We start from the raw sequence: 20,324 nt of genomic DNA on the forward strand, positions 1-20,324 counted from the left end.
TTTAATTGAGATAGCCATACATAAAACCTAATTTTAAAAAATAACCTCTTGTTTAGCATGAACTAAAGAAATAACCACAAACTCACTGAGCCTGAGATTTACCATCAAAAGAGGTACTGAGAAGAATCAATAAACTTCTTTCATAGGAATAATGTTTAGTGTTACTCATGTGTTATTTTTGAGCTTGAAAGATGAGATATTTAGGATAATTCTGAAAATGAACTCTCTTCATTATTCTAATACCATATACTTTATTGAGAATAAGTTACCCATGCTGTATTGGAGTTCAGTCTGCAAAGGAATGAATTGGCTGATTTTTGTCACTTGCAAATCCAGCCAGGTTTACTATAGCCTGCAGCCTGCCAGTTAACTGCATCAATGCATAATATGGTATGAAGTCATTAAAAGGCATATTTGTTTTAAAAGTGACACATGAAACTTTTTACTATAATTATTAACTATAAGCAAAGAAGTTAGTCATGCTTTCATTTTTTTTTTATTGTCATCAAGCAGTTTTCTAGGAATTTTCAGCAGTATATCAATCCAGCTATAATTCTAGTATGAAATACAGAAACTATGAACAAGCTTTTGGTGCCTGCCATCAAACATTAAATCCATAGCTTTGATGCTTACAATCTCATTTTGCTTTCACCACAGCTCTGTTCTAGTAGATCTGCACATCTCTCTTGCTCTCAATGGTTAATTTTATCAGTTCAGTTTCTTCGTAGATTTTTGCCATGAGTAGAACGGATTTAAAATCTCATAGTCCCTTAAAATATTTTATTATCCTTTCCTTAAAAGAATGACAATATACATGCTTGTTCATTGTACAAGTACCCAAGACATTCTGATTGAAAGATAGCTTAAGGAAAAATAAACAAATAGCAAAAACATTCCGTCTTTATTTACAGTATGTAGAAGATCACTGTTTTCACTTTAAGTGTACATTTGATTAGCAGGAACACCCTAGAGAAGGACATCTTTAGCGATAGAATTTACATACCGTTAGCTCACAGTAATTGATTAGCAGCAGGACTCTGAGTACAGAGCTAGTTGGGCACGTTATTTGGGATGCCTTTGATGCCGAGGTTTTCCGAAGCTTGCTGGCTGCATGCTTGTTGCCTTTGTTCATGACACAGGTAATTACTTGATAAAATGAAGTGCATCGCTGTGAACAATTGACCCTTTGGAGCAGTCCAGGCTTGTCAGCAGTCTAAAACCACACTTTAAGGCCATCATTATGGCCTCAAACTTCAGAGTTTCCAAGGTGCAGACAAAGGTGTTGTCTTCCTTCAGTACAAGTCGAGTGCCGTTTTCAGACTTTATGAAGTATTTAAATTGAATGATATTTGACGATATAGAAAACTCCTCAGGAAAGCCATCCAGCCTGCTTTTGGATACCAGGACAATGCGAGATTTTATTTTTGATATGAAATCCGGAGCATTACAGAAGATTCTCAGTCCCTGTGAGCGATCATGGTTATCTGTTATTTCCAAGAAAGTGGTCTCCCTGGGTGTCAGCTGTTCTTTTTCCCACCTGGACTTCACTTCCTCCGCCAGTCCCTTGAGCTGAAAGAATTCTGCTTCTTGTGCAAGAAGTTGATTTTCTCGAAACCCTTCGGGCAGTAGAAGTTCTCCATTTCGTAGGAAGTTTAGAACGTGCCTGAAGAGGAGCCCATCCCTGTCTATGAAATAATGACCATCGGCATCAAACGGGCAGAGAATTTTTCCATTGACTATGCCTTCAAGGAAAGTGTCTGGGTACTTGGTCAGTGTTTGTTTCTGAGTGATGTATAAGTATCCACCAACGTTGAGGGTCATCAGAGTGGATTTGCAGTTCTTTCCCTGGTCAGCATCTTCCAGGCTGTTGTGTTTCCCTTCATAGTCCTTTTCTTTTTCTCTTCTGTTTATTTTACGCTCCATTTTTGAACACGCTATTTCAGCTTGTTCTTCTTGGCGTTGAGATTTTTAAAAAAGAAACACTACCACACAAACACGCCTTTATTCAGCCCCAGCCTGGTGATGGAATGGAAATGCTGGCAGCATCGCCTGCGCTGTCAGCTCGGTTTTGCAGTAGGTGGCGTATCAGCTATGTATGCAGGAGCTTTCTGGAGTAAGAGGGAAAAAAGATAATTTGCATTTAACCGTATCAGGGAAGGAACCTGCTGTGAAAAGATTTTCATAGATATTCTTAGACGTAAATAAAAGTTACTCAGTGAATTGAATTTCCAATGGGCAGTTAAGCAGTTATATATATTTAATTCTCCAGCTAAGTGTGAATTTTTATTCACTTCTCAGTATCAAAATTAAGTTGTTAAACAGGCAGGCTTAGTATTGAACAATACTGTCACCTTTCAGAGAATAATATATGGGGAATTGCTGTCATATTTTAAAGTAAATTGTAAGTAGGAAACCCAAAGAGAAAGGACCTAGGTATATAGAATTTTCTCTCCTGTAAAAGGTCACACATTTCACAGTGGCGGTGTCATTTTAGAAACACAAATGAGAATACTTAAACCCGTTATTTGTGGCCTTGTACTTAAGGTGATTGGATTTGCATGTGATTCTGATTTGGGGAATCAGTAAGAGAGGAAATTTTCTTCATTCATGTCTTTCAGCAAAAGGTTCTGTTATTTTGGCTTTTTACCCTACAAGTAAAAAAAAGTCAAATATACAGGCTTTACAGTGGTGGGTTTTTTTTGTTTTTTTTTTTTGGTTAAGATTTCCTATGGAAAATTCATGAGCTTGTTTCACCCTAAACATACTGAACAAAGACTTGGACTGCTGTGGAAAATGCTGTAAGCGTGTGTCTGTGTGTTTATGTGTTTGTGTGTGTGCGCACGAACGAGTGCTCCCTCGAGAAGATAAGACACAGACAGATTCAAAATAACTGCTATAAAATAATGTCATGGGCCAGATTAGTTGGGTTTCTTCTGCTGCTGCTGTTCCCCACCCCCACCCTCACCCCCAGCGTTCACAAAAAGGGAGAGAAAAGACCAAAGCCTGTTGCCCCTTTTTTTTTTTGAGCTCTAACAGTGTGAGTATGGTGTTTTCCCCTCCCTTTCTTTTTTTTCTTCTTCCCTCGTAAATTGCTTTCCAAAACATTTTAGGGATCTGAATTTTCATTTCTTGAGTTTAAAGACCCAGTGGTAAGAAGTGTGAACATGGTCCCCAGTACACTATTATTTGGCTGATCTACCTGCTAAATTATTCTGAGGAACTACAGAATTAGACTTCAGATTTGGTCAAATTTATTTACATTTTTATTACATTAAAGGCATTTAAATTTTTTCAGCTTTGATAGAAATGGGCTTTCCTTGTGGCTCAGCTGGTAAAGAATCCACCTGCAATGTGGGAGACCTGGGTTCGATCCCTGGATTGGGAAGATCCCCTGGAGAAGGGAAAGGCTACTCACTCCAGGATTCTGGCCTGGAGAATTTAGACTAAAGCTTCCTCTCAGCACCGCATCATTTAAGAAAAGTTTACTGGTATATTCTGACAATTTCATGTGTGTTGATTTTGTGGTTTGGGAATCAAGTCTTACCTATGGATATGACTTTTTCTGAAATATGGAATAGGTTTGGGGCGGGGGGTGGGAGTTCTTTCCTTAGTAGTAAATGTATCTGAGTAGCAAGCACGGAATAGCACAACCAGCAAAGGCATGCCAGTTCCGCTTACAGGTATAGTCCTCTTTTAGTGAAGTTTATGATGGTTTAGTCACTAACTCACATCCAGCTCTTGCAACCCCGTGTGCTGTAGCCTGCCAGGCTCCTCTGTCCATTGCCTGGATTCTCCAGGCAAGAGTACAGGAGTGGGTTGCCATTTCCTTCTCCAGGGAGTCTTCCTGACCCAGGATTCAGACCCGGGTCTCCTGCATTGCAGGCAGATTCTTCAACCGACTGAGCCGTGAGGGAAGCCCGCCCCAGGTAGTGTAGCAGTCCCATTTCAGTCACATAAATGTCTGTTCTACCTATCCCAGTCCAAAGAATCCTCAAAAAGTCATTTGTGGTAATCACTTTTTTTTTAAAGAAAGAAAAAAACTTTGCCTTATTGGAGTAATTGGTAGACCTTCTTTGTTTTTTTTTCCAAGTTTTTTGTGGATATTCTTAATTGCTTTTTTTAGCATCTGTAAGGCCCATTGAGAAGACTTCAGTGAAGCTTCCGAAACCAGTCTTTCTCATTCAAAAAAATTCTTAGGTTAATTTGACTTTTGTTCTATAGGTCCCAACCAAACAGTTGTTTACAATGCACATGGGACACCAGAATCAGTAGAACGCAGCTATAGGATAGTGGTGGCGACTGTGCTCACGTTTTCTTTGAATGTTAAAATAAAGTGAGATAGTTGAATTCTGTGTAAGCCTTGGTCTGCTGCATTTTACTCTCTTTGGCCCGTTTACCGACGCCTTCCTGGGGGAGCCCTGGGGCTAGTGCTGCTAGAGGCTGGGCCTCGCGGGCTGGAGACCTGAGGCACCACACTGACCCCTTCAGCCGTCACCCCCAGGGCCCCCTTAAACCTGCTGACTCGCTCACTTCTGCTTTCTGATTTTTAAACCTACTGGTGTGTGTCTTTTTTCCTTCTGGCTTTCTTTGACCGTGAACCACCGTATCGTGTGCCTCTAACCCTTGACTGCTCTTTCTCACTCTAGACTTCACTCTGACGTTCTTAGCTTCTGCAAACCTGACATGTAAGATGTGTTTGCCACCCGTGGCCTGGCAACAGTAGTGTAACAGAAGGCTTGTCTTAGTGCCTCGCTGGAAGCTGATAAGAATCTATAGGACTTTTTTTTTTTTTTAAGTCCTGTTGCTCCCAACTTGCAATCTTAAGAAAGAAAAATGGTACCCAGGAGACCCCACCTTCTCTGCGTTGCTCCACTCCATTCGCATCAAAGCAACATGATTGCAGTTTACATTAATCACAGGGCTTTTGTTGCTCATTGCCGCTGGTACGGTGTGTGTGCTTCCGAGGAGAAAGCCAGGTTGTCTTTTTCTTTCTAAGCTTATATTTACTTACTTTGCGGGCTGGAGGGTGGGGAGAATCATGTCAGTCAAGTCCACACAGCCCGAAAACTGTAAAAATGGTGCTTCGGTAACTATTCTGAGGTGGACATCCATGGGTTTGTGTGACCATGTTTCTCTGCCTCACTGCAGATCCAGACTGGAAGTAATCAGTTAATTGTTTAAGTAGAAGGGCTTAACCTACACAGGAAAGATGAGCTTGTTTAAATCCACTTGACCACTAGACTTGAAGATTTCATGTGCTTTGCAGGCAGAAAGATGTTTGTTTTTTTTTTAAGTGGCTATCATAGACATCTGTAATCACACATACAAAGTTTGACAAAGTTTAGTCAACTTTGAAGATGTATTTTCTCACGTACATCTATATGTCTGTTTTTCCTTCATTCAGCTCTGTGTTTTGCATTAGTTCAGGTTGCTGTAGTATATACATATTTCACTACCTCTGGAGTATTTCACACCTAGACACTCATTGAATGTTGTTTTTGATTCCTTGGTGATGGACCCCCAGGCTGCCTCAGTCCCTTGCTGTGGTGAACAGTTTAAAGCATGTCCTCTTACAGGTGTCTGTGGAAACTTGTGTGGTAGATACCCAGGGGAGAGCTTGCTAGGCACGCTCAGTTTCACTTGGCACTCCCAGATGACTCCCAAGATGCGCTCTAACAGTGCACTCTTGCACCAGCGGTGCCTGTGGGTTCCTGTTTCCCCGCATTTTCTCCAGCACTTGGTGTTATCTGGCTTTTGTTTTTAGATTTCACATACAAGTGATGTCATACAGAATTTGTCTGTTCTGTCTGACCTGTTTCACTTGGCATAAGTCCGTCCTGAGTTGTGAGTCTGTCCATGTTGCACGTGGCAGTGTTCCATTCTTTTTATGGCTGAGTAGTATTCCATTGTGCGAATGTATACACGCACACACCACATCTTCTCTAACCATTCATCTGGGGATGGACCCTTAGCTTGTGAAGGTTTCCATACCTTCACAATTGTAAATAATGCTGCTGTGAATATTGGGGTCCTTGTATATAGCTTTTCAAAGTAGAATTTTCTCTGAATATATACTCAGAAGTGGAATTGCTGATTCGTACAGTAGCTCTGTTTCTAGTTTTTGAGAAACCTCCATACTGTTTTCCACAGTGGCTGCACCAGTTCACCTACCCCAACAGTGTATGAGGTCTCCCTTTCTCCATATCCTCACTCACCAGCGTTGCTAATTTGTGTTCCTGTTGGTGGTAGCCAGCTTGGAGGACTTAAACAGTATCATTGAAAGGTTCTTGTTCTGAGTATATTCATTGGTTAGGCCCAGTGCCTAACCAATTTTTAGCAAAATCTTTCTGCTGTATGGTGATGCCAATCTTCCACTGCCTGCATTAGGCAGAACTTACTCCAGGCCAATGGGAATTCTTATCTGCCAACTCTTGAAGGGAAACGAGGTCATTGTCAGCAACGTGATTGACACAGAATATGCCAGAGATATTGTCTTGCCATAAGGAAGTAGAACCTTACCAAGAAGATCTCTCTCTTGGTTAGAAGATAAAAGATATGGTAATTCCCCTAGACTCAACAGATCACTCTTTTATGAAATTCAGACACTCCTTTTCAAGGAAAAGGGATGAAGCTGCCTTTATTAAAAACATGGGGTTTCTGGTTCTCCATTCTCTGCCTCTACCAAATCTTTTTGGTTATTTTTACCTGCATGCATTAATTCCTTTTTTTTTTTTTTTCTTTTAAAAAGAAAAGATGATTCCTTGTTGCTGCACTAAGAAAGTGAAGCCAACTACAGAAAGAGCAGGAGCTGTTAATTTTTACTGAAACCTGTCACTGTGTCTCGGCTCTGAACTTCTCTGTATTTTTTGAGACTTATTAATCTGGGTCTTTCTTTTTCACTTGAATTTAATACCCATCTACTTGATCTGCAGTGATATCTTTATTTGTTCATTTTCCAAAATCTGGCTAACCTTTGGCCATCTGACTTTCATGTCCTCTGATTACTTTTTGGCTTGACCTTCCTATACCTTTCACAAGCAGAGTTTTGTTTTTGTTTTTGTTTTTTTTTAATGTATGCGTTTCTTATTTTTCATAGCCTCCTGTTAATAGCATTGAATGTGAGAAATACTCATTTTGATATTCAGCTATAATTATGTTACTTTTGTTTCTTTTTGGTGTTGAAAAACAAAAGTAAAGGAGGCAGTGTTATGTATTAACATAGTTTAAGAATCACGGATTTTTCTGTGTTAACCTAATTCTGTTTAAATGCCAAAACTTTAGTTTTGTTTTGAAATATGAAAGTTTTCTGCATTAGGTGTTATCTGGTACTGGGCTTCATCAGCACAGGCACTGTCTCACCCACCTTGTAGAGCTGACTGACCACAGTATCTCACCAGCTGTGCAGAGTGTCAAGTCCTCCTAGGCCTCGTTCACGATAGCTTCTGGAAGAATGGTGATGTGCATGTGTAATTCCATTTAGAGGAGTAAGCTTGTAAGTGTTTTACAGCGTTGAACTGAGTCTTCCAAGAAGCCCAGGGAACTTTGCTGCTTCAGCAGATTTTTAAACCCCACTTGAGGAGTGTAGAAAAGATTAAAGCGCTTTGTGTCAAAAGGAGCACACATAAAAATGACCAGAGGAGAAGTTCTGACAAAATTCCATTCCACTGTTTCTTTGCTTTTCATTACAGAGGTAATCTTGAAAACACTTTACAAATCATGCTAATTCATATTTAAAATGTACTTTGGGAGATGAGTGTTGCAGGGAAACCTGTGTTTTATAATTCTGTAAGCAAAAGTCATTTGAGTTTTTAAAATGAGTGTGCTCTTTTTTTTTTTTTGAAGTGCAGACTATGCATTATTATTCACTGGAAAATTTTATTGTAACTAGATGAGCAAAGTGCTTCTATGAGCCATCAAATGAACACCAAAATTATATTATTGTAGAGAACTCATTTTTATAGTGCTATTTGGCAAAACAGAATTTTGCCTTCTCTTTCAGAAGGAGATGTTTTAAGTTAATAATCATTGTCTACAATCTCAAAATGAGGGGTATGACTTTGAAAAATTGTAAAGTGAATTTTGCTATGAAATCAGGGACCAAAAGAGTCTCTGCCCCCAAATGCTATCCGTTAGCACTGTCCCTTGTGTTACCATCTTCTCTTTAGATTATCCTGTGTCTTTAGTGATGAGATGGTCGAGGGGTGAAGGGGTGGGGAGGTGGGGGCCTGAACCAACAGGATAGGATATGATGGTTCACAGGAGGACATGGAGTTTCTAACAGAGAGTAGAGTGATTGTAAGTCTGGGATGGAGAACTCTATCATATGGCACACTTTTCTACGTCTAACATTTCTGTAATCGGGGTGTGTCTTAAAATCATTGACTTGTAAAATTTTCATGGTAGTCTTTTGTCTTTCTTGGTGGCACATAAGGTAATGGTGAACATTACAATTGATGGCATCTTAGATTTGATGGCATATTTGAGCAATTCTGCAAGCTGTTGTCCACACACCAGCAGAAAATTCAGTTACCAGAGAGACGGGGAGAAGGTGTTGGGAGAGAGGAGGAGAGAGTATCAGGGCGCCGGTTCCCAGCCCTGCCTGCTGCATATTAGAGTTGCCTAGTGACTGTGTAACAACACCTCTTGCCCACACAATGCAATTAAGGTAGAATCTCCAAGAGTGGACCCTGCAGTTTTTAAAAAGCTCCCCCAGGTGATTCTTAGGACCAAGCAGAATTGAAGAACTACTATATTCAGGAAATTGGTGAGCTCAGGAAAGCGAACTTACCTCAGAGGAGTTCTTAATGATGAGGGCGTAATTTCTACTCTGTAGTTACGAGGATCACTTCCTATTAAAGTATCTTGAAATTCATAAAGAACTAAACTACTGTGTGGTATTAGTACTGTTACTAAACATGGTGAAGAGAACTGGGGTTATTGAGGATGAAATTCATGAAACTTTACTCATAGTCAGTGATGAAAAAAGGTGTCATTAGATTGTCTCTTAAGTATTTTGTTAATGTTGTATCTCAGCTAGACTACAGGCTTTCTTAAGCACAGGGGTCTGTATTTTTCTTCTCTGGTACCTCTCAGCACACCTTGCACCGTGTTTGGCACTATTTACCTATGCAGCCCTGTGGTCAAAGCCTTTTCTCCTGGAGACTTAATCTTTCCTGGAAGGATTTGTTTTTCTCTTCATATAATCATGGTTGCTATTGTTCTTGAATCCTCTCGAATTTCTAGTGCAAGTGGATAGCACCTTTTGATGAAGGTTTTACTAAAGCAGACTATTTTAGTACTATGGTTTTCTTTTCATTTATTATTATAAAACAGTATTACTTCATTTTTTCAAATGAAAGTTTTATTTCTGGCTTTTATTTAACCTCTTATTCTTGAAAGCTGCTTTTAGGTTAGAGGTCATGTCTGTTTGTATTTATCATACCCATGTCTGTATTTGAGAATTTATACTGATTAATTATATATATATAATTATACATATTGTGTATATTAATTATGTATAATAAGCAAAAAAAGAGACTTACTGTGAAGTGCAGGAGGAAAAATAACTTGTGAACTTGCTTCATAAACATTAAAACACAAATGTTTATTTTTAAAATGTTGTTCACTAAGTTATTTCTTTGATCAAAAGTTTGTTATGGCTTCTGTAGACCCATAGAGCAGTCCAGACTCCTTTGTACATTTAAATCGTCTGTCTTTGATTTTGTACCTTAGGTCACACTTTTCTTTCTTCTCCTGGGCAGCCAGTCTTGTCATTCACAGATACTCTTCGGTGAGCATTACAACATCCCTTGTATAGGAATGAACTGAACTGAACTGTATAGGAATGTACAGAAACCGTCTTTCTCCCAGTCCAGAGGGGAGAAGTTGAAGAGCAGTCCTATGAATGAGGAAACTGAGATGTTTTCTAATCCTAAATCTAATCCTCAGATTATGGTTTCAGTATTTGATTTAAAACTGGGACTTCCCAGCTATTCAGGCTTGTTTGTAATTTGAATATTATTACAGGAAAACACTATATAACATAATTCGGGGGAATACTTAAATGGCTGCTCATTTTGTTGCTTTTGAAGTAATTAATACAATCTGACTCTGTAGGCTTACTGAAATCTGAGTATGATCCTTTATTCCTAAAATTCCTGAATATTAAATAGGTCGGAACATCAATTCACAAATTTGAATACAATTAGAAACACCTTCTTAATAATACAGGGATCGCAACTTTGCCCAACTGGTTTGTTAAGATGCCAAATAGCTTGTATTAATAGGCCTTATCCTAACCACAGGCAGAAACTGCTAGAAAAAGATTTTAAATGAGAACAGTGGAGACTAGCAGGAATATTAAACAATGGTTTACCTTTTAAATGCTCTTGATCTCTTGAAATACTGTTTCTTTAGTCCTTTTCCAGAGAAGACAGACACGGGTGTGAGGTGAAGAATCAGGGAAGTAGCTTCAAGGCCTCAAGGTTTAGCCCAGAATCTTGACTCTAACCTTGTCTGTATTTTAACTTGAGTTGGCAGTGCTCTTAAAGGCCTCCATGTTGAACTGGATCCAGAGTGGTCTCGTGGAAATGAATGCCTGTAACTTCCTGATGCCCAGCGTCTGCTTAACTCATTACTTACATGCCAATGTTAATAGGCACCCTTCCTGCTTACCTGTCACTTTAGGTTGTTTAGACCGGCCAGGCCCTTAACTTGTAAAAAGTGCCCATCAGTTGCTTCTGCTGGGTTCTGCATCATCCTGTGTGTGTGTGTTAGTCGCTCAGTCATGTCGACCCTGCGACCCCATGGACAATAGCCCACCGGGCTCTTCTGTCTGTGGGATTCTCCAGGCAGGAGTACTGGAGTAGGTTGCCATTTCCTTCTCCATCATCATACAGTAGTGTAAGTCAAGTTGAGATAGTAGGAAGGTCCAGCTTAGAAAAGAAGGTTGTGTGTTTTCAAGTCCTGGACAGCTTCTCAGCATTTTCTCTTTGTCATTCCCAGAAAGCATTTTTCTCTAATTCCTGCTCAAAGACAATTTAATTATATCTAGGTCTTTTAGAAAGTATTAGGGCAAACAAAATAGATATTGATGAAACAATAAAACATCCCCAGTTGGAGGGAAGGGCCAGTTTTGTTTTGTTAATTTTAGTGAAAGAGAATTGGAAGAGATCCCAGTGACTTCCTTATGCATATGGATGCTGAGACCCAGAGATGTGAAGTAACTTCTCCAAAGTAACTCCACTGTTTAGTGACAGATTTAGAACTGGGATGCTTCCATTCTTGATATAAGAATGCACTTTGTGTAACTTAGCCTTTAATACTTTCTCATAACTTTTTTCTGAAACTAGGTGGCAGTATATAGATCAATAAAATACCATTCTTTGGGCTGCAAGGAGCAGAAACCAGTAAGCAAACCAGTCTAGCTCAAGAAGCGGGGGAGGTGAGAAAATTTAAAAGAGGTTCTGGAATAGTTCCCAGAATCTAAAGAAAAGTTTGACAAACGGCCAGGCCTAAGGAAAGATAACCCTCCTGAACCATAATAAATTCTACTTAGTACAGTAGAATCCCACAGCCTCTATGGAAGGACCAGTCGTCCTTCCAGTACTTAAATTAGAAGGTCGGGAATCATGAAATGATAACAGAATGTATTCTTAATGCCTTAAACACTGTAAGGCCCACAAATGCACATTTAGTCACCAGTGTGCATGGAGGACAAGGCCTTTGATCTGATCTCTCTTTCTTGTGGAGAGTAAACCCATAATTTAGCTTAGATTTTTAATTTTGGTTTCTTGAAAAAGGAGCAAGACTTTAGACACAGTGAGACAGTACAGTTGTAGAATCCTTCGAGACTTTTGTTTCTCTTCTGGTCTCTAGTTGTCCCTCCAGTACCTAATTTGACAGGTTTTTAGCAACTTACCTTTATATCACATCTTGCTGTTCTTTAGTTGCTCAGTCGTGTCCGACTCTTTGTGACCCCATGGACTGTAGCCTGCCGGACTTCTCTGTCCATGGGTTTCTCCAGGCAAGAATACTGAAGTGGGTTACCATTTTCTTCTGCAGGAGATCTTCCTGACCTAGGATCAAATCCGCCCCTCCTGCATTGCTGGCAGATTCTTTATCACTGAGCCACCAGGGCAGCCCATCTTACAAAGCATTAAACTTAGTTTTCATAGAAAGTCTCCCTCCCTCATACTCATAATTAATAGGATTATATAATATATAATCGAATTGCCTAATTACTAACAGTAAAACTAGCATAAACAAGTTCTAGCATAGCTTGAGCAGAAGTGTGTGGGAGTAATAGAGATTAACCTACTACCCACTAGTGTATAGCAAGCTCTGGGCATCTGTCACCGTATTTATGAGGGAGATTGAGAGCCTTGGTAATCTAGAAGTGCGTTAAGTGGAGGCCTAGCAGAAGTGCTCCTAGTGTGTTAGAGTAGTTTATATACCTGTCTCATTCCATCGAGCTCCCAGAAAGTAATCTGGAAGCCACTGGGTGGAGGGCGGGTCCCTGGAAATCAGAACCATTTTCCTAATGATATCAAGCGTTTTTGCCTTTTTCACTCTGATTTTCTAAGCATTTTTCAGTTTTCATTTCTAGTCAACATCAATAGATAAAATCCACATAAAAAGTTCTTTTGGATCCTCACATTTGTGAATGACTGCACTAGACTCTGCTCCTTGAGGGCAGGAGCCAACTTTCATATTTCTGTGTTATTCCTGATCTGTTTGCATTATCGTTTACATAAAAGTCACTCAGTAAATATTTGACAAATATATGAAAAAAACCCTCATTTTTCAAGTATCTACAGTCTTTCAAACTGAGCCAGCAAAGTAGTGTTAAGTCAGGGTTCCTGTATTAATGAATATGATCTGTAATTAACAGCAGTGGTGTGCAAGTGAGTGCTTTCAGCTGTCTTAAAATGTAATATATAATAGCTTTTCCCTGAAATCTTAAGCAGTGTTTTAGAGAAGCAGCACAGTTTAGTGGGAAAAAAAAAGAAAGCATGTTCCTGTGAGGTTTTAAAAGTGTGTGATGGTTTTATATCTTGCTTAGGGGGCTGTATTATAAGTAAATTTTTATTTTTTTTTATTTTATTTGGAAGAGCGGGAAAAGGGCAAAGAGTGAATAGAGATGTGGCCTTATTTAAGAGCAGCCAGTTGATGGACATTTTCATTGCTGCTGATGAAGACCTTTCCTTTCACTTGAGAAGCTATTTTAGATTTGAAAAGAGAATATGATGGACAGGAAGTCATGGTTTGGGGAAGTGAATCTTCCTGCTTTGAGTGACCTTGTTGAAGAAGAGTGATGATGAGTGGGGGCCAGGTGAAAGCGGGTACGTGTTTTAGATGCCTGCTACTCTTTCAGGTATTATAATTATGAAACGTCTTCAGCAGAAGCTTTTAAATAAAAATTTAAATTCACCCTGTCCACCCAAGAGTGCTGTGCTGTGCATAGTTGCTCAGTCCCTTCCGACTCTTTGCTACCCCATGGACTGTAGCCCGCCAGGCCCCTCTGTCCATGGGGATTCTCCAGGCAAGAATACTGGAGTGGGTAGCCTTTCCCTTTTCCAGGGGATCTTCTGAACCAGGGTCTCCTGCTTTGCAGGCAGATTCTTTACCAGCTGAGCTACCAGGAAAGCCCCCGCCCAGGAGTAGGTACTGCTAAATAAATGTGGAACATTCACAGGTGGTATTGAAAGGTAGCTTTTTAGTATTCAGCATTAGTAAATACATGGGTATGTAACTAAATTATCTTTGGAGACGGTATTCTAGATTTATTTCATTTTTTAAAAAGGATTAATTTATGTTTCAGTAGTGAGCTTTTCTCATGCATTTAAGGCCCTGTAGATTGGAATCGTTCCCAAATCTTGTGATTGTTATGACAGGAATCGTTCTAGCTTGAACTTTTAGCTTCAGTAGAGGGGCATGCTCAAATATAAGATTTGTTTTTGCTTTAAGAAAATTCAAATTTTAATTTTACTAAATTTATTAGTAAGAGGAAATTACTTTAAGAATTTAAATTTAATATAAAATAATTCCAGCCTGCTTGTTTCCATCCTGCCATATTTTGGCCTAAGGTAGACTTGCTTCTCATCGTCACTCTTTGCAGTCATCTGTCAGCCTGTACCTTGAGGTTTGTGCTTATGTTGCATCGAACTATTGAATTACTGTGTGTTTGCAGTTAGTACTTAGGGGCTGTAGTAAGGAGTTCCAGGATTTTATAAAGGTCACCATAAACTTTTTGGTGCGAGGAAGGCCTCATTTATGGATATGGCTATGCTGGATCTCTGTTGCTGCGTGTGGGCTGCTCTCTAGCTACAGTGCCTGGGCCTGTCCTTGTGGCGGCTCCTCTTGTTATGGAGCACGGCTTCGTCAGCTGCGGCTCTCAGGTTCAGCAGTTGGGGCACTAAGCCTCTAGAGCGTGTGGACTCAGTAGCTGTGGCACACAGGCTTAGTTGCCTCGAGGCATGTGGAATCTTCCCAGACCAGGGATCGAACTGATATCCCCTGCATTGGCAGGTGGATTCAAACCACAAGACCACCAGGAAAGTCCAGAAAATTTTTCTCATATAAACCACGTGGGCGTGGTTCCATCTGCATTTTATGTTTTGGTCAGTTTATCTGTTCGCCCAGTAAATTGTATGCTTCTTGAAGACAGTGCTGTACCTCAGTCATCTTCGATTCTGCAGTGCCTAGATGGTTCCCTTCGCTTGGTAGGCACTTAGTTAATGTTTGTGGAATGTATGAGGTCATTGGCCCTCAAAAGATGCATCATAAATGCATTGCTGAGGAGCCAAAGGAGTTCCTGAATCTCTCCTGGATGCTCGGGCGAATTCTCTTAGAAATATGATTGGACCGTAACTGTTCCTAACCACAGTCATCCATTTCCAGAATGCACTAAGGCTGGTGCCATCGTGGGTCAGTCATATATGCATTATCAAATAAGATGAGATCTAAAGTGACTTGGTGCCTAGTAGGCACACAATGGTAGATGCTAATTTTTGTTTCTCTTGAATATTGTATCAGGGTCACCGTAAGAATTCTTACTAACAGTGGGAAAATTTTTCCTTCTACTTGGACAAATGCTCATAGCATTTAAAAGCTCTAGTTTGGCCACACCCATATTAATTGTTTTGCTGAAAAATAGGAGTTAGAGCAACTGGCAGGCGGAACTGGTATTCTGTATAACCTAGGCAAGAACCTGACTAGTTTCACGGTATTTTTTAGGCCAGCTGTTCTAGTCATAGTGTATTCTAGAATTTTGGTTTTTGCACATATATGTGTGTGTACCCACACATTCAAATATGTGTATGTATATACCTTTGATTCAGTGCTTTAGACTTTTTCAGAAGTTACTTCTCTGTGCACCCTTCAAAGATGATATAGCCTGTACACCCTACAAATTTTTATTTGATTTTATGCCCTTTTAAGCCACTCTCTTTAGAAAGAGCTAAGTGTTTAAAAGCTGCTGTTGGCAAGGGGCTGCAGCAGTCTGTAAATGGGCCTGACAGGAGCCCAGTTTTTTACTATAAGTTTTTTTGCTGTTCTGATCAGTGATACCACTATAAACTTAACAATGTTCCTTTTCTTTCCTTGATATATATTATTGACTGTATTTGATTGTGATCACTGTTACTGTGGTTAGTATGTCAAAATACAGTCTTGAAAATGATAAATGTTATCTAAATACATTTGTTAATTTTTTTCTTTCCATTCAAGATAAGCTTTCACTGGAAGGAATAGTGGTACAAAGAGCTGAATGCCGACCTGCTGCCAATGAAAACTACATGAGGTTAAAGAGGTTGGTGTTTTTAACTTTAAAACGATACCTGGTGTGTGTTTTTTGTCTTTTTAGAATTGAAATACATATATTAGATTGCCTATTGACTACATGAAAACAATGGTTATTGTTGCAAGTGTTTTCTTCAAAGCTTGTTTGTTTTTAAAATCAAATAAATAAGAACAAATTTTTAGTTACAAAATAAGTAAGTCATGAGGATGCTGACTATAGTTAATAATAGTTTATTGCACATTTGAAAGTTGCTGAGAGAAGAGATCCCAAAAGATCTCATCGCAAGAAAAAAAAATTTTTTTCATCTATGCTGTCGGAAGTGAGACTTACCATGGTGATCCTTTTTCAGTGTGTACACTTGGCTGAACCATTACTTCGTATACCTGAAACTGATACAATGTCAGATACATTAAAACTGAACTCAAAAAGTTTCTTCAGTAAGGGAACTTTCAGAACCTAGGCTGTTAATTTGGGGGAATCAAAATTTTTAAATGTCTTTTTCTAGTTGTCCTTGTAAATCTTGATTCTCTAAAGACATGTTACAAGATCTTTGCACCATTTTATTTTCAAGGGCTATAATTTTCCCATGATGAATGTGTATTTAAAATACTATACACTAAAAAGCAAGTATAACTAGTTGCTAGAGTACCATCCTCTTTTCTTAATCTACAAAGAACTTTTATAAACCATTGCCTGGTTAGAGATTTTGCTTTGGTGTCCCTCCTCCACACTTTTGGACGTGGTTATTACCCTTTTGTAATTCATACTTAAAGGTTATGATTGCAAATTCTTGGTACTTCAAATTTTGTGACTTTCAAAGAGTCAACAATTTTTTAAACTTGGAAGAAATGCATTGTACTTATTTTATAGTTTATATTGAATGTATTTCAATCCCCCATATAGTCTTGAATTACACGTTTTTTAATTTACCCTGTACTTAACTATGTGAAATAGTGTGAACAAAACGAAAGAAAATCTCTGCCGTCATGGTGCCTACATTTTAGAAGGTTGTAGCTGCACTGAACTGGTAGTTGGACTCACACTTCCAAGAGGCAGCCACAGCCCCTCTGAATATCCTCATTGGATATTGAACTGGATATTGAACTGGATCAGCTCTCAATTTCACATCTTTTAAACTCCCCTGCCCCACCCCTCTCAATTAGATAGGATGTCTGTCTCTTGGGAGTGAAACAGAGACTAGTTTTCTTGTCCAATAACTCTTCTAATTTCAATGCCTCCCCAGGGCAAGGGAAAGGATGACAATCAAAATGAAAATTTTTTATAACAGTAAATAACTTTGGAACACAGGCAGATGTTTCTCTTTGTTTTTAGCCTATACAGTTTATTATGTAATACAAGTCTTTTTGAGAATTTATCTTCTTCAAATAACTACTGAACTTGGAAAATGCAAAATTTGATTACTCAGCTCTTTGCCCAAATATTTTTCTGTGGTCTTAATTTTCTTTAAAAGTTTCTAAAGATTTCTGGTGATCAGATCAGGCAAGTGACCTGCTGTGTTATGAAACGGCTGCTTTTTCCTTACCAAAGAAGACATTAAAATTGTTCAGCTTTTTGGAGTATGCTGAAAGACCAGCTATCATATAGTTCAGTTTCGTCAGTGACTTAAGGAAACAGGGTAATTCAGGAGATGATAATCATGTGAGTTTCATAAATAGATGCTCTATGACATAACTCTTGAAGGCTGAGACTTTTTTTGACCAAGTGGGAAAACATGGGAGCAAGAACACTTTAGACAGACAGGCAGACACAGAGACCTGGGGAAACTTCGGGGACCCGTGTAGGGACCTGTGTGTGGTTCTACAAGCCTGGAATGTGGGGTTTTTTCCAATCAGAGCAAACAGAAGCTGCAGCCTTAGGGACTTGCATGGGGGCTCGGTGGTTGGGGATCTGCCTGCCACAGTGGGGTACGTGGGTCTGATCCCTGGCCAGGGAACTAAGATCCCACTTGCCACAAGTCAGCTGAGCCCATGCACCACAATTACTAAGCCTGCATGCCCTAGAGCCCATGCTCTCAACAAGAGAAGACTGCAGTGCGAAGCCCTCATACCACTCCTAGAGAGTAGCCCCCACACACTGCAACTGGAGAAAACTTGGCCCACAGCAACCAAGAAAGAGCCTGTGCACCACAGTGGGGACCCAGTACAGCCAAAAAAATTTTAATGTTTAAAAAAAAAAAAAAAAGCTCCAGCCCTTTTTTGAACTCTGAGCTTAAATATCCAAAAGCCTGCTGGGAAGTCCAGTTGACATGTTTCAAAGATGTCAAAAACTGAACTCCCAGTCTTGCCCCCTCAAACCTGCTCTGAGCTCATGCCAGTCTGTCCTCCCATTTTCTTAGTCCAAAAGCCCTGGTTACATTTTTGACTCCTCTCTCCCACCTCACATCCAATGTGTCAGAAAAATCTTCCTGAGCGTACCTTCCGAATATTACACATCTGCCATCTGATCATTTCTGACATGATCTGCCTCTGTGTCTCACCTGGATCACGGCCAGAGCCTCCTAGCAGAGTTCCTGCTTCTGCCTTGCCCCACTGCTGTCTGCTGGCAGCACGGCGGCCAGAACAGTTCTTGTAAAACCTGTCGAGTCGCGCCATTCCTGTGCTCACCTGTCACTTGCAGTGCTTCCCATGTTACTCAGAATAAAACCCAAGTCCTTGCAGTTGTCTGCAGGGACCTCCATGGCCTGCCCACCCTTCTCTTCCCCTTCTCCTCATCTGAACCTGCTCTCTCCCTCCCCTTGCTCATCTGCTCCATCCGCACTGATCTCCTAACAGCCCACGAGCACAGGCACACTTCCATGTGAGGCCTTTGCATTGTACGGTCTTTCCTGCCTGGAGCATGCTTTTTCTAGATAGCTCCATGGCTCGCTTCCTCACCTCTGGCAAGCCTCTTGTCAATAAGGCCCGCCCTGACCACTCTGTGCTTGTGTATAGCACGTATTACCTAATGTAATTTACTTACTGTATGTATTGCCAACTCTGCCCCAGAGCAGTTTAAGCTCCCATAGTTTGCTTTTTGTTTTATGTATACGTGCTTTTTGTTCACTCGTACGTACACAGACATACACCCTGAGTGTCTAGAATAGTTCGTGACATGTAGTAGGTAAACAGGAAATATGTGTTGAGTGAATAAATGGCAGGAGAGACAATTAAAGAGTCTCTTATGCTTGTTAGACAACTTGTTAAAGAGTCATATGTGCTGTGGTAAGAAGTTTGGACTTGGTGTGCTGTTGCTGTTAAGGAGGCACTGAAGAATTTTAATCTGGATAGTAAGTGAAGGGAATGTGTTTTTAGAAGGGTCCTTCTAGCCATGGGTTCCCAGGTGGCACAGAGGTAAAGAATGCCTGCCAGTGCAGGAGACGTAGGAGACTCGGGTTCAGTTCTTGGGTTGGGAAGGTTCCTGGAGGGGGACATGGCAACCCACTCCAGTTTTCTTGCCTGGAAAATTCCCATGGACAGAGGAACCTGGAGGGCTACAGTCCATGGGGTTGCAACGAGCCGGACACGACCGAGTGAGTGAGCACGCACGCGTGCGTTCTGGCCATGGTGCAGAGCATGAGACCAGGGAAGGAAGTGAGAGGCTGGCGTCATAGTCCAGGTACAAAGCGTCGGAATGACTAAACACGGTGACTCTAGGCCGAAGGGAGATGAGAGGCTACATTTGAGGATGTGTGGAGGTAGAGTCGGCAGGACTTGATAAGCTCATCTCAGACTTCCTGAGTTGTGGGACAGGGGCTTTCTCCGGGCCCAGACTGATCGTAGTGGCTCTTGTGGCCAAATGCACGTCCTGCTCTGAGGCTCAGGCTAGCTCTCTGCCACCCTGTGTAATGTGCTCATGAAGGCAGAGGGGTAGAGACGCCCTTAGAATTGCAATCTGATTGACAATTTATGTAAAAAGTTAAAGAAGCAAGAAGTACTTAGGAAGAGTGGGCATAGCATAGTGAGGTCGCTCAGTCGTGTCCGACTCTTTGCGACCCCATGGACTGTAGGCCACCAGGCTCCTCCATCCAGGCAAGAGTGCTGGAGTGGGTTGCCATTTCCTTCTCCAGGGAATCGTCCCGACCCAGGGATCGAACCCGGGTCTCCCGCATTGTAGGCAGACGCTCTACTGTCTGAGGCACCAGGGAAGACTAGGAAGAGTACCAGTGGGTAAATTACCAAAACAGAGTAATCTCAGCCTTAAGTTGTAGCTCATGTATTTTGTTTATCATTAGTCAACATTTTCAGATTCCTTCTGTGATCACTGGAGAAGAAAATGGCACCCCACTCCAGTATTCTTGCCTGGAAAATCCCACAGACAGGAGGAGCCTGGTGGGCTGCAGTCCATGGGGTCGCAGTCAGATACAGCTGAGCGACTTCACTTACTTACTTACTTACTGTGATCACTAAGTTAAGACTCAGTTTTAGAAAAAAAAAAAATCACTAGATACTCTTCTTGCTCTAGAGAGCTTTCCATCTTTGAACCTCATGAAAACACACAGAGAGGATTATCTAAAGATACTGAC

The 20,324-nt window shown here is 40.6% G+C and overlaps 2 protein-coding genes across 4 annotated transcripts in view; one reads left to right on the forward strand and one right to left on the reverse strand.

Moving 5' to 3' along the window:
* GTF2F2 (general transcription factor IIF subunit 2) overlaps positions 1-20,324 on the forward strand; it is a 136,737-nt gene that overhangs the window by 55,865 nt on the left and 60,548 nt on the right. For all 3 annotated transcript variants that reach the window (XM_060394306.1, XM_060394307.1, XM_004012057.6), the window contains one exon: positions 15,730-15,811. In XM_060394306.1, coding sequence (XP_060250289.1) covers positions 15,730-15,811 — 82 coding nt within the window. The remainder of the gene's footprint in view (positions 1-15,729; positions 15,812-20,324) is intronic.
* On the reverse strand, positions 481-2,029 carry KCTD4 (potassium channel tetramerization domain containing 4). Its single transcript, XM_027973547.3, has one exon. The coding sequence runs from the start codon at positions 1,921-1,923 to the stop codon at positions 1,144-1,146; it is 780 nt and encodes a 259-aa protein (XP_027829348.1). The 5' UTR covers positions 1,924-2,029; the 3' UTR covers positions 481-1,143.

Source organism: Ovis aries, chromosome 10 (genome assembly GCF_016772045.2).
Source record: "Ovis aries strain OAR_USU_Benz2616 breed Rambouillet chromosome 10, ARS-UI_Ramb_v3.0, whole genome shotgun sequence".
Classification (NCBI taxonomy): Eukaryota; Metazoa; Chordata; class Mammalia; order Artiodactyla; family Bovidae; genus Ovis; species Ovis aries.

Bases quoted from the DNA above. Each gene is read 5' to 3' on its own strand.
- KCTD4 (XM_027973547.3), bottom strand. From the start codon at position 1,923: ATGGAGCGTAAAATAAACAGAAGAGAAAAAGAAAAGGACTATGAAGGG.